Source organism: Solea senegalensis, linkage group LG1 (assembly GCF_019176455.1).
Source record: "Solea senegalensis isolate Sse05_10M linkage group LG1, IFAPA_SoseM_1, whole genome shotgun sequence".
Lineage (NCBI taxonomy): Eukaryota > Metazoa > Chordata > Actinopteri > Pleuronectiformes > Soleidae > Solea > Solea senegalensis.
In genome coordinates, this window is record NC_058021.1 from 1,242,576 (window position 1) to 1,254,721 (window position 12,146).

The following is a 12,146-nucleotide window of genomic DNA, read 5'->3' on the forward strand; positions in this document are numbered from 1 at the left end:
AGTTTCAGATGAAGCTTAAAAGTCATGTAAACTTTAATGTTTCTTTAGAAGACCAGAGGACAGTAACACACGGTTACATACTGCAGCTTTAATGTGGCTAACATGACAATGTTGCAGTCCATGTAAACACTGTGTGTGTGTGTGTGCGCGCTCATGTGTTGTGCTCAGGGAGAAACAGTGAGTGGAGTGACTTACATGTTGCCTCCCTAAACCCTCCCACAGCCTCGTGCTCAACTCTGTCAAACTTATGTCCACTTTGAAACTGTAGTGCAGCACACAGTGCATTGTGGCTGACGCTCTCTTTCTCACACACACACACACGCACTCACTCACTCACTCACACGCACGCGCGGTAGTAACTTTTTTTGACACACAAACACATGATTGTTCTTCACCTCACACAGAACGCAAAGGGTGGCTCATGTTACCGTCCTCCCCTGCTGCACACACACTAAACTGAGTTGAACCGGCGGGATGAACCCGTTGAACTCAGACTGAGAGCATTACATACTCCTCAACACTGAGTGGCAGTGTGGCTCAGTGTGTGTGTGTGTGTGTGTGTGTTAAAAGCTGTGAGTCTCCAGCTGATCTGCAGAACATGCGCCATGCCTTCCCCCATCCCCGTCACCCGCCTGCTGCCCAGAGACATCTACCCGTCTCTGGACACTAGAGCCTGCAGCAGCCCGCTGACCAAACACGGTTCCACGTTACAAGTCCCCACGGAGCGGCTCCACGGCGAGAGGGTCGCCAGTCGGCTCTGGTCCTCTGTGATCTACTGGAAGGAGCTGCGCTCCCTGCAGCCCGTGGGCTCCGGCGGGTTCGGCTCCGTGTACCGGGCCGAGTACCTCGGACAAACCGCTGCGCTGAAGAGGGTCAAGAAATGCACCAAGAACCGGCTGGCGTCCCGGCAGAGCTTCTGGGCCGAGCTGAACGCAGCGCACCTGCGCCACGGGAACATCGTGCGCGTCATCGCGGCTACCACGTGCGTGCCCGCGGATTTTGGGGATGACGATTGCATCGGGATGATCCTGATGGAGTACGTCGGGGACCGGAACCTGCAACAGGTCATATACGACTCCGCGGAGCTACAGGAGGAGCAGTGGCTGCGCTATTCCACGGACATTGCGCACGGCCTGCGCTTCCTCCACGCGCACAGTGTGGTGCACCTGGACATCAAACCGGCCAACGTGCTCGTGACTAGCGACGACGTCTGCAAGATAGTGGATTTCGGGTGTTCTTTTAAACTGGAGCGCGGATGCGAAGTGAGCGTCATCGGCCCGGAGCTGAGCCACGTGGGCGGCACGTACACGCACCGCGCGCCGGAGCTGCTGAAGGGAGAGGCGGTGTCTCCAAAGGCGGACATCTTCTCCTTCGGGATCACGCTGTGGCAGCTGATGACCAGAGAGCAGCCCTACACCGGCGACAGGCAGCACGTCGTGTATGCGGTCGTGGCGCAGAATCTGCGACCGCCTGTCCACGAGTCCCCGGTGTTCCGGTCTGAGCAGGGCCGCCTGTGCAGAAGTCTGCTGAGCCGGTGCTGGAGCGGCGATGCCCGGTGTAGACCCAGCGCTCAGGAGCTGCTGCAGCAGCTGGAGCAGCTGCGCTCCCACGCGTGAGTGGAGTCAGGACTGCTGCACGCCCGTGGCTTCGTGGATTTAGATTTTTAGGGTCGTTTTAGTGTCACAGGACCAAAGACTCGTGCTCAGTTTGACAGCGTTTCCCGTTGTCATGGTGCTGTTCCATGTGACACAGTAAAGTCAGCCTGGAGACACAGATCACGTGGTCTCAGTTCACGCATACGGTTACAGTGTCCAGTGAATGGTATTGTTTGTATCAGTGGGTGTGAGTTCAAACAGCTCGTCTTTAAAATGTCCAGCAACGATGGATGAAGTTTGTCATTCTGGATTAAACAGAGACGAGACTGGATTAGTTTTTGTTGCATCACAAAACTCATGTTTTTATTCTTTCTGTTTACTTCCGTGTCATTAACCAATTTACTTAACTTAGTCACATTGAACGTTTCTAACTGACTTTGTTTTAGCCCCTTTTTCTTAAGTTAATGAATCCAAATGCTGTGAATGTTTTATGATGCCATGGATGTACTGTGAGATTTCAGTGTGTGTTTTCATTAAAATTATTTTTATAATACAATATGTGCAAATTACCTTCTTCTTTTTTTAACTCGAGGTCACAAGGAAAAACAGATTTTGGCCAAAAGGATGACCTCATAAAATGTGTTTGTGCTCACGTCTAAATATGTAAGCTATATTATGCTGCCATGACATTTGTGTTGCTTTAATTGTTCACTCACTGCACTGTCAGTTGAGAAAATCACTGATTTTTAAATCACAGCGCACAGGAAGTGCTGATTCACAAGTTTAAAACGTGTTATTTTGTGACTTTGCTGCTTAAAATCCTTTGGTCAGATTGACATAGGTGACACACTTACAACAGCAAACAATGCAGCAATAAAACAACAGCCACTGTGTTCCTGTTCTCTAGAGATTTGAAAGAGTGAGAAGTTTAGAAACTTGACTTTCAGGGTTGAAAATGCTGTGAACTGAGATATAACTGCAAACATAATTTTTTAAATTGGAGATTTAGGCATGAGCCTATTGTTATGTTGTTAAATGTGAATTTCCTGGTGTCTCGTGGCAGTTCTCAGTGGTTGTATGTGTCAGTGACTCCTACAGCAGTTCCACACAGGAACAGAGGTTCATGTGTTCATATCCACAGCTTTCTGACAGCTCTGTGAAACTCTACATCTGCATAAACTATACAGAGAGAACCACAGAGCCCAACCTAATGCACTGATTTCAAAGTAAAAGGTTCTTTTACATTTGACTTGGAAAAGTGACCCAGGCAACTTTTATATAGTAAAAGGGCCGTCTTAAATATGAAATGTATAAATAATCAACTGGTATTAAACATAGTATTTACATAGTATTATATTTTCATCGATTTATTGTCAGCTCCATGTTTGTACAGTACATATGGACGAATGACTCTACACTGACTCTAGCAAAGGGATTCCTGGTTTTTATACTGATATTGTGTGGAGGGCGAGAGGATACTGAAATGAATAGAATATGCAATTCTGCTCCTATAGATGGCACTAAATCCTAATTTAACAACCATTCTAATGCAGCACAAGTATGAGATTTATGTTGAGATAGCTGTGGTCCTGTTAAACTTGATTTATTTTATTTTATTTTATTGTATTCATGCTGAGTCCCTTGTGTTCAGATTTAATTAACTTCATCCTTTTCAGTCAGACAGACCTTATATCTGCTTTTATAAACTTGTCATTGGATATTGGTTTTTAAAAAAAGTAAAAATAAAAACAGAGCCCCCTGCTGGACACTTCTGAGTGAGCCGACAGGCTCTGACTTCACATGCTATGCTTCTGTTCACGGGCCTGTTATTGGCTCACATGTTATAATTCTGCACATCATCACTGCTGGTAATATGTCAGCTAATGTATATCACGGCTGCCATTTTACACTTTTGTGTAGAGTGAGAGAATACACGTGCAGAGACATGAACCACGCTCCAGCTCCAACATTTACTTTTATTTGTTGATGCAAGAGGGGGAAAAAAAACTGTTCAAAAATGAAGAGTTTGGGTTTTTCAAAGTGTTGTTTGAGGTTCAAATACATGACAAAATAAGACGTTTGCTCTCTCTGAAATCCTGGGTGCCACGGAAACTATTTTAGCCTCTCAATGAAAGACCTGAGAAGACATCTACGCTGCTTAAGTCCAAATATGTTAAGACCTCCAACTGAGACAGTTTTTTTAATCTGGAAACTGCTCACTCTCCCACACCAAAACCCATGGAGAAAATCAGCATGTTTGTCGACTGCTGTGAATTCACTCGTGGTAAATGTAATTGATGGATTTAATCACTTAGGTCACAAAATAACACATTTGAAATGACTAATGGAAGCAGCAGTGTGTCAACAACTCTGTGGACTTTGGTGCAGGGAGTGAGTACTTTACAGTACTGTGACTTTACAAACTTCAGTTTTCTTCTGCAAAGGATGTCTCATATAAAACACAGCAGCAGACATATTCTTAAGATAGCTAAGACTAAAATCTGTTTTTCCTTTTGTCCCTGCTGGCAGCCATGTTTTCGGTGAGAGTAAGCGTGCCAGGTTCTGGAATGGGAACCACAGCCCTGACTATGTATAACTACAACCACACTTCAGAAAAACCTGAACCATCCCTTCCAGGAAGGAAAGTCAGCAAAGTACTTTTACTGGTGACATTAATAAAGAGTGAATCATCTTCCGACTGTAGCGTCAGCGTACTCTAGTTGTTTACTATTATTCCAACAGTGACATCAGTGTTATACCCCACAGCTTACACACACACACACACATCAGATCATCTTAACTGTGTGTATCATGAGGCTGACACTCTCACTCATTCACTCTGCTGTTGCAGCTTCACTGACTGTATGAAACAACACAAACATGTGCCATGACCGACACTGAATTGTGAGTCCATGAATCTCACTGACACAGTATTACCTGCTGCAGTATCACATCTCTGACCTCATATTTCTCAATCAACACATACATCAGGACAAGAACATGTCACACAAATGACAACAAGGATGAGCAGAACGTGAGGACAGTAGACAGTTTGACTTTACTATGAGCTGTTAGATTAAAAAGAGATCTGACAAGCCTCCAGTTAAAACTGTACGTCACTACAACACTCCACCTGTGACCGCTGTCTCTGCCATGTACAGGCTGAAGTCACCGTGTGGACACAGAAATCAGATATTCTAATCAGACTTGTGATCAGATATGTAGCCATATCAGAATCCGAGCACTGACACTGAGATCACTTCATTTCTGAATTTCCCGATAGAGGTCAATACAATGACAACTCATCTTATCTCATCTCCTGAGTTAGCATCTGAGCAGAGACAATACAATATACTTCATATGGATTTCAGCTGATGTCTACACTAATCATATAACTAACTAATGTCCACTGGTGCATTCCATTTGTTGTCAGAACTCGGAATTTCCGAGGTCAAGGAGTTTCCAAGACGGCTGCTAGCATATAACCTCTGCTACCTTTAGCGTAATAGCACTTGTATCATATTTGTATCTCAGTAAATCAGTCGTACACATAGTACTGTTTCATTTTTAACCATAGACGTGTCGTTAAGCTGTTTGTGTGCAACAAAATACCATCAAGAGGCTAACACTGGCTAGCCTGAGATATGTTTGCGGCCATGTTTTTTTTCCGTACTTCTCAATGCGGTGAATTCACTCCCAGCACAACACTGTCTCAGTGACATCAGCCACAACATACCGTAAGTACTGGTGTAACACGGCAGTTCAGACAGTTCAGTAATGATCAAATGTAGCATGAAAGAGTCTGTAGTTACTAAAACAAACACCGTTAACAATGGAGATGATTTTATCGCACATCACGATAAAACACACAACAAGTTAACTGTGGTGAATTTTCATTATTGCGATAATCCCGATGTTTAGCAGCTCAATAACATTCAGACCTAAAGATTTATAATTCCATAGTTCTGCATCTGATGATCTTAAAATTCAAAACGAGATTTTAAAGCAGATTTTTACAATAATCACAATACGATGTGATATGATGAATCTAAATGATTTTGCTCAGGATAATCACATGACATGGTTATTAGCTATAGCAGCTAAAAAAACATGACTTGTTTTTACGAAATGGTAATTTGGAATCAAAGGTTATGGTCAGTATCAGTAAAAATGAGCTCATCTGTTTCCTCTGCATCTGTAAACTCTGAGATGTGGAGAAATTCTGAAAGCTTTTCCTGATACGAACCAAATGAAGGAGCGTATGGACAGAATGATCCATGTGATTTCATTTATGAATCAAAAAAATAAACTATTTCTTCTTAGCTAAATGTAAGATTACTGTTTTCAGTGTGTTTAAATGGGATATTATGAGTTTAAAGCATATCCTGATATGAACATTTCATACCTTTTATTCCTATTCACAATAACAAAATAAGAATCATTTTCACAAAGTGAGAATCTCTAATACAGCATAGTTTATCTGCTTCAGTAAAACAGCATGGCACATGGCAGTATGTGTGATAATCCCAGTGACGGAGCGGATCCATCACATGATGGTGACTCTCTCGGGTGAAACGTGGGCAGCCGAGCCAACCGGCTCCAGGCGCCGGCACTGGTACTGACGGCTGTCCATGCCTCGGCGGATCCGGTGGAGCTTTTGGGCAATGCATGGAAGCAGCATCACCACCTTCCCCAGGATGACACACACGGGCAGGGCCAGCGCCACCACGAAGCTGGGCGGCAGGTAGAAGCGGTACGACTCCTCCTCAAAGGCCCGCTTCCATCCAAACAGCAGGCCGTGGAGGGTGGCAATGAGCAGAGCGATGTAGCCCAGAGTGGACTGACACACAGACACACACAGACACACAACTGCTGTCATCATATCTAACAACCTCTGCTGTTAATTACCTCTGTGTCAATCTGAATTTATTTTGATGTGTCGTAAGTAACAGTCTAACCACTGATGACATCACAAACAATGATCACATTTTCAAGAAATCACGATCTCTTACAGTCGATATAGCATCCGTCAAAACTCATCAGATCTAATTCAGATTATGAATTTGACATGGAAAGTCACATCTTAACAGATCAGAATGCATTGCTTATGTTAGATGGTAATAGCTATAAAGTAGTTTTGTACAGATCCAGTGGATATCAATGTTAACCTTTTAGGTGCTGGTATGTAAAATACAGTGTTTACCCATGGTGGAGGTCTGTGCTCTTCTATCAGATGTTTTTATTGTGGGACTCAAACACACTTAATGGGATAGTTTGGAATTTTGGAGGTGGAGTTATATGAGGTATTTAAACATACTTCAAATCACAAAAGCTGCAATAGAACTGTTCTATTTTGGATTATGTTCTTTGCCAATTGTCGCAAAAGTCGCGGTAAAACTGTGATGCTGTACAGACTGTGCCTGTCCTCACAGTCAGGAGTTTTCTGCACCTGAACTACACACTGAGTTCTGTGTGTGTGTATTCCAGTTTGATGATCAGTGACTGGTTTGTTGTATGCTTACTTACTCCTTGACACACAATCAAGTGGATGTGTTGTGTGGTTTTACTGTAGCTCAGTACCTGTATAAAGCTGAACTCCCTCCAGTTGAGTTGGCTGTGGACAGAAGGAATGGAGGTGATGGCTAGCAGCGACAGAAGCCCCAGACTCATGATCCCAAAGGAAATGTACATCTCCACCCTCCACACCTCCTCCTCATTCCAGGAGTTCTCCACGTTAGCGTGGACCTGTCAACACAGAGGACGCTCAACATGGAATTCATCACGAGCTTCATCGTGCAACAAAGCAAGGAAATAACAGAACAGAATTCTGAGATTAAACTTAACATTAGAATTATAGAAAAGAGTCAGGACTGCAATATTATAATCGTACTTTGGTTCCTTTAGTTTTTGATCTTAATCTGCTTTGAATTCATCAACCAGAGAGAACAGTCTGGAGCAATGTTGAGCTGCTTTGTTAACAATTGTACAAACTCCAGATTAGAAATGGGACATTATAATAGTTGCAAACTGCAATCAAATATTTCCTCAGGTCAAAGACGTGCATCGTACTGACCTGCTGGTAGGCACTGTTGAGCAGCAGGTACCTCTCAGACCTCCTCATGGGCAGACAGAGGCTGTAGAGGACGTGCACAGCAGCCAGGAAGAAGCTGAGGAGGCCCATCTGTTTCCGGCTCTGCAGCCAGCCCTCCAGCCAACGTGGGAACTGCCTGTACTTTGTTCCATAATAGAGCTGGTGGGCCGCTGCCAGCTGGCCCGCCAGGTACACCAGGGCCAAAAGAGTGATAGCAACAGTGGGCAGAGTCCGGTTCACCATCTCTATGGGGATCTTGTAGAAGTCACTCTTCTTGTATTTCAAATATGGGTGAATGACATCGCGCACAAAAGAATACGCGAAAAAGAAGATGGAGAGGGCCACGGCAGCGAGGACAGGGCCCCTCCAGCTGGAAAATAACTGTATGGGCAAGTTCTCAATGTCCCGTGAAGAGGACAGGGTGCCCATGTCCACCGGCAGGAAGTTCAGCTGGCGTGCTAACTCCATAATCTGCTGCCGTGCCTCCAGCGAGTCACTGCAGACGAACACCTACACGACAGAGTGCAGTGTTCATGACATCATATATCACATCTACCAACTGTCACACATCACAGCAACGTCATTCAGAACTGCTGTTAAAGGGACACTTCATGTTTTTCGACGTGTGCTGCATTTTTCCCTGTTCTTATGAGCTTTAGAAGCTACAGTCGACTGTGTGCTGGCAGAATTTACAGAGCAACATATCAATCACCGCACTCCGCTCTGAATTTAAGAGTTACTTTTGAGTGTCATAACCTTTTAGACGGCATGTTTGTCTTGTTGTGAAGGGAAGCGGCGCTGGTCCATCAAGGTCCCCCCTGGAATATTGGCTCAGATTATGACAAATCCACAAAATTCCACGTCTAACAGTGGATTCAATGTTTATTGCTCAATTCCGCGATCCTGTCCACCTCACAGAAATCATAGGGCCCTAAATTAGAGACGCAATCTTACCTAATGAGGCAGCAGCAGACAAGAAGTCGTCTACTGTGTCCCTGAGTGCTAACAATGCTGAGCCTCTGTGTCTCAGTCTGGTTCTGGTCTTAGGGTGGTTCACCAGTGACATGCAAAATACAGTTAGCACTAACTATGTGTCAGTCACGACACTTCAAATAACGAACTATCCCTTTAAGAAGTGTCGAGACTGAGGTTTTATAATCCAAACCACACAGGCTGAGGGATTATTTCAGGTTTGATCTACAGCCAGCAGTTCTGTTATTGTCAATGTCCTGCATTAATATGATAGGAGCTTTTTTATAATCTGTGCCTAAATTATGAGAGGATGAATGGGTCAGAGATGGCTGCCACCTCCTCCTCTGAGAAGAAACACAAATCCTAACACATCATCATGTGAAATGGCACAGATACATCACTGTTAAAGACACACTTCTTCTAACTGAGTTAGAGACTTAAAAGATAGAATGTGCTGTTGTGCAATATTATGTTGTCTATTTATTATCTGTTGTTATATATTTAATATGCTTAGACATTTGCTCTACTATGGTTTTAAATGTGCTTTAGAAATCAACTTTGACTTGACTAAATAATGTGTTGAAATGTTCAGTGTGAACCTCTGTGGTAGGTTTGTTGTTGTGAGAGTGCTGCTGTGGATGTTGGTGGATGCTGGTGGATGCTGGTGGATGTTGGTGGATGTTGGTGGATGCTGGTGGATGTTGGTGGATGTTGGTGGATGCTGGCTGGTGGATGTTGGTGGATGTTGGTGGATGTTGGTGGATGCTGCCTGGATGTTGGTGGATGCTGGTGGATGCTGGTGGATGCTGGTGGATGTTGGTGGATGTTGGTGGATGCTGGTGGATGCTGGTGGATGTTGGTGGTTGTTGGATGTTGGTGGATGCTGGTGGATGTTGGTGGATGTTGATGGATGCTGGTGGATGTTGGTGGATGTTGGTGGATGCTGGTGGATGCTGGTGGATGTTGGTGGATGTTGGTGGGTGTTGGTGGTTGTTGGTGGATGCTGGTGGATGCTGGTGGATGTTGGTGGGTGTTGGTGGGTGTTGGTGGTTGTTGGTGGTTGTTGGTGTTGGTGGATGCTGGTGGATGTTGGTGGATGTTGGTGGATGCTGGTGGATGTTGGTGGATGTTGGTGGATGTTGGTGGGTGTTGGTGGGTGTTGGTGGATGTTGGTGGGTGTTGGTGGCTGTTGGTGGATGTTGGTGGATGTTGGTGGGTGTTGGTGGATGTTGGTGGTTGTTGGTGGATGTTGGTGGATGTTGGTGGATGTTGGTACCTGTGCGCTGGCATCTTTGGGGCAGCTCTGCTGCATGGCCCAGGCTGAGATGACATTGAAGCCTTTGACCACGACGGAGTCTGGCAGCAGTGAAGCAAGATATTCAGCGTTGGACTCTGGATACTGGTTCAGCCTCCTGTTGTTACTCACATCCACCAAGATCTTTCCTGAAGCACAAGTTAAACACACAGGACTCTGTCATTTACGTACATAGATATGTATATATATATATATACATATATATTATATATCAATTGTGTTATTTACCTTCCAGGAGATGTTTGAGGTCCCACAGGACAGAGTAGTGCTCCCGGCGGATTGCCAGGAACACAATAGCTGCCTTCCCCACAGCGTCTTCATGATGTGTCACATCCACCACATGGGGAAACGACTGGGCTGCCTGTTTGGGGTGACGACTGCCCACCACCACATGGAAACCATGACGCAGCAGGCGGATGGTCAGGCACTTGGAGAAGTCACCTGAGCCCAGGATGGCCACTGTGGGCTGGGCAGCCAGACATGCAGCACCTGTGTCTGCAACTCCATTCCTCATGCAGCTGGGCAGAAAACAGGCCTGGGTGTGGTGGAAGTGGTGGTGGGAGGAGGAGGAGAAGCAGGAAGAGGAGGCTGTCAGGGACACGTGGCTTCTGCTACCACTCATCATAGAGATGGAGTCCATCCTTTCACTTCTTCTCCTCTGCTTTTCTGCTCAGGAAGAGTTCAGAGGGTCTACAAAGGAAATTACAGCAGCAATATTTAGGTTTTCATGGGAATTTAATATTTACATCCTCCACACGATCACTGGTAAACTGACCATGTATCTGCTGATGGACGTGCAAGAAATGAACTGCTCCTGTGTGCTGTGAAAGTGCTTTGAACTTTGATATGAGTGGTTACGAAGAGAACAACTTTCCAGTCTAGAAAATAAACAAACAGCATAACATAACCTTTTGGTAAGTGGCTAAAATCTGCTTCTTTATGTCCCTGCTGGCAGGCATTTTTTAATTCAGTTGGTTGTTGACATAGCACAGTCAATAATACTGATTATGTGTCAATTCATAGACAAATACAGCACACATGAGTTTATATGTATATATACATATATATATATATATATATATATATATATATATATATATATATATATATACTGTATATACATATGTATGTAAACATTAACTAGTAACGGTTAATGTTAGGGATAAGACATTTGGTGGGCTGTCCAAATGAATGGAACTCTATACAGTGTCCTGAGAAGAAGAGCTGTGCAGAACCTCATGTCTGAGGAAATGGTTAAGTTAAGGTGTAGTTAAGCTTAAGGTTAGGCATTAACTGGTTATCGCTTTGTTTCCACTGTCCAAGTGAATGGAAGCCAATGCAGAGTTCCAGGAAGAATAGGTGTGCAAACCTGTGTGTGTTTTGTTTGGACCAAAAAAATGAATAAACCATAGGAAGTGAGGACATTTTGGAGAATTTCTGGGGTTTCAAATCTGGTTATAGGGTTAGGATTAGAATTGGGTTTAGGTTAGGATTAGGTCAAGGGTTAGGCATTTAGTTTCGATGGTACATTATGTCTCCGAGTGTCCTCAGTAAGTATGCTGCGCGAAAATGTGTGTGTGTGTCACCAAACGCTCACCAGTGGACATCTTATGGTAACGACCTTCCCTCAGCTGTGTTCCCAAGGACAAGACCAGTGTCTGCGCGCGCGTGCGTGCGTGCGTGTGCACCTGTAGCGCTGCAGCACGGCAGATGAGAAAAACGAACACGCGCACATATTCAACGACTCACAGATCACGTCTGACTGAGTGTGACAGTGTGTTACCCACCTGTCACTCACGCGGATGCTGCTGATGCTGCGGCAGAGGCGGAGACGCTGACCAGTTGTCGGCTGTAATCGAACCTCATCCTCATCCTCATCCTCACCCTGATGCTGGTGGCGATGCTCAGCTCAGCCCCCGCGCTGTCTGACCATGTGCTGCGTTCATGCACTGTCGGAGACAGCAGCTCTCATTTGCACAGAAGTGCTTCCTATTATTTTCAGAATAAAACACACAAACCAAGCCTCCTGACCGATGAGGCCATGTTGACACGTGCACGTCATTATAAAAATCATGATGTCACATCACCTCTCACAATCCTGCATGGTTATAACTGTTTGCTGTGTTTGCAGTGTGTACAGTTATCTGTGACGTCACTGCACAGCTCAGGCACC

General features: G+C 44.8%; 2 protein-coding genes across 2 annotated transcripts; one reads left to right on the forward strand and one right to left on the reverse strand.

Moving 5' to 3' along the window:
* Positions 1 to 352: 352 nt before the first annotated feature.
* Positions 353 to 2,151, forward strand: mos (v-mos Moloney murine sarcoma viral oncogene homolog). Its single transcript, XM_044035134.1, has one exon. It carries the CDS (start codon positions 606 to 608, stop codon positions 1,614 to 1,616), a length of 1,011 nt encoding a protein of 336 aa, XP_043891069.1. The 5' UTR covers positions 353 to 605; the 3' UTR covers positions 1,617 to 2,151.
* Positions 2,152 to 3,557: 1,406 nt separating this feature from the next.
* On the reverse strand, positions 3,558 to 11,902 carry steap2 (STEAP family member 2, metalloreductase). Its single transcript, XM_044035120.1, has 6 exons — positions 11,761 to 11,902; positions 10,202 to 10,663; positions 9,935 to 10,101; positions 7,669 to 8,196; positions 7,176 to 7,340; positions 3,558 to 6,435 (listed from the first exon to the last, which is right to left on the reverse strand). Exons 2-6 carry the CDS (start codon positions 10,611 to 10,613, stop codon positions 6,142 to 6,144), a joined length of 1,566 nt encoding a protein of 521 aa, XP_043891055.1. The 5' UTR covers positions 10,614 to 10,663; positions 11,761 to 11,902; the 3' UTR covers positions 3,558 to 6,141.
* Between the last annotated feature and the right edge of the window lie 244 nt (positions 11,903 to 12,146).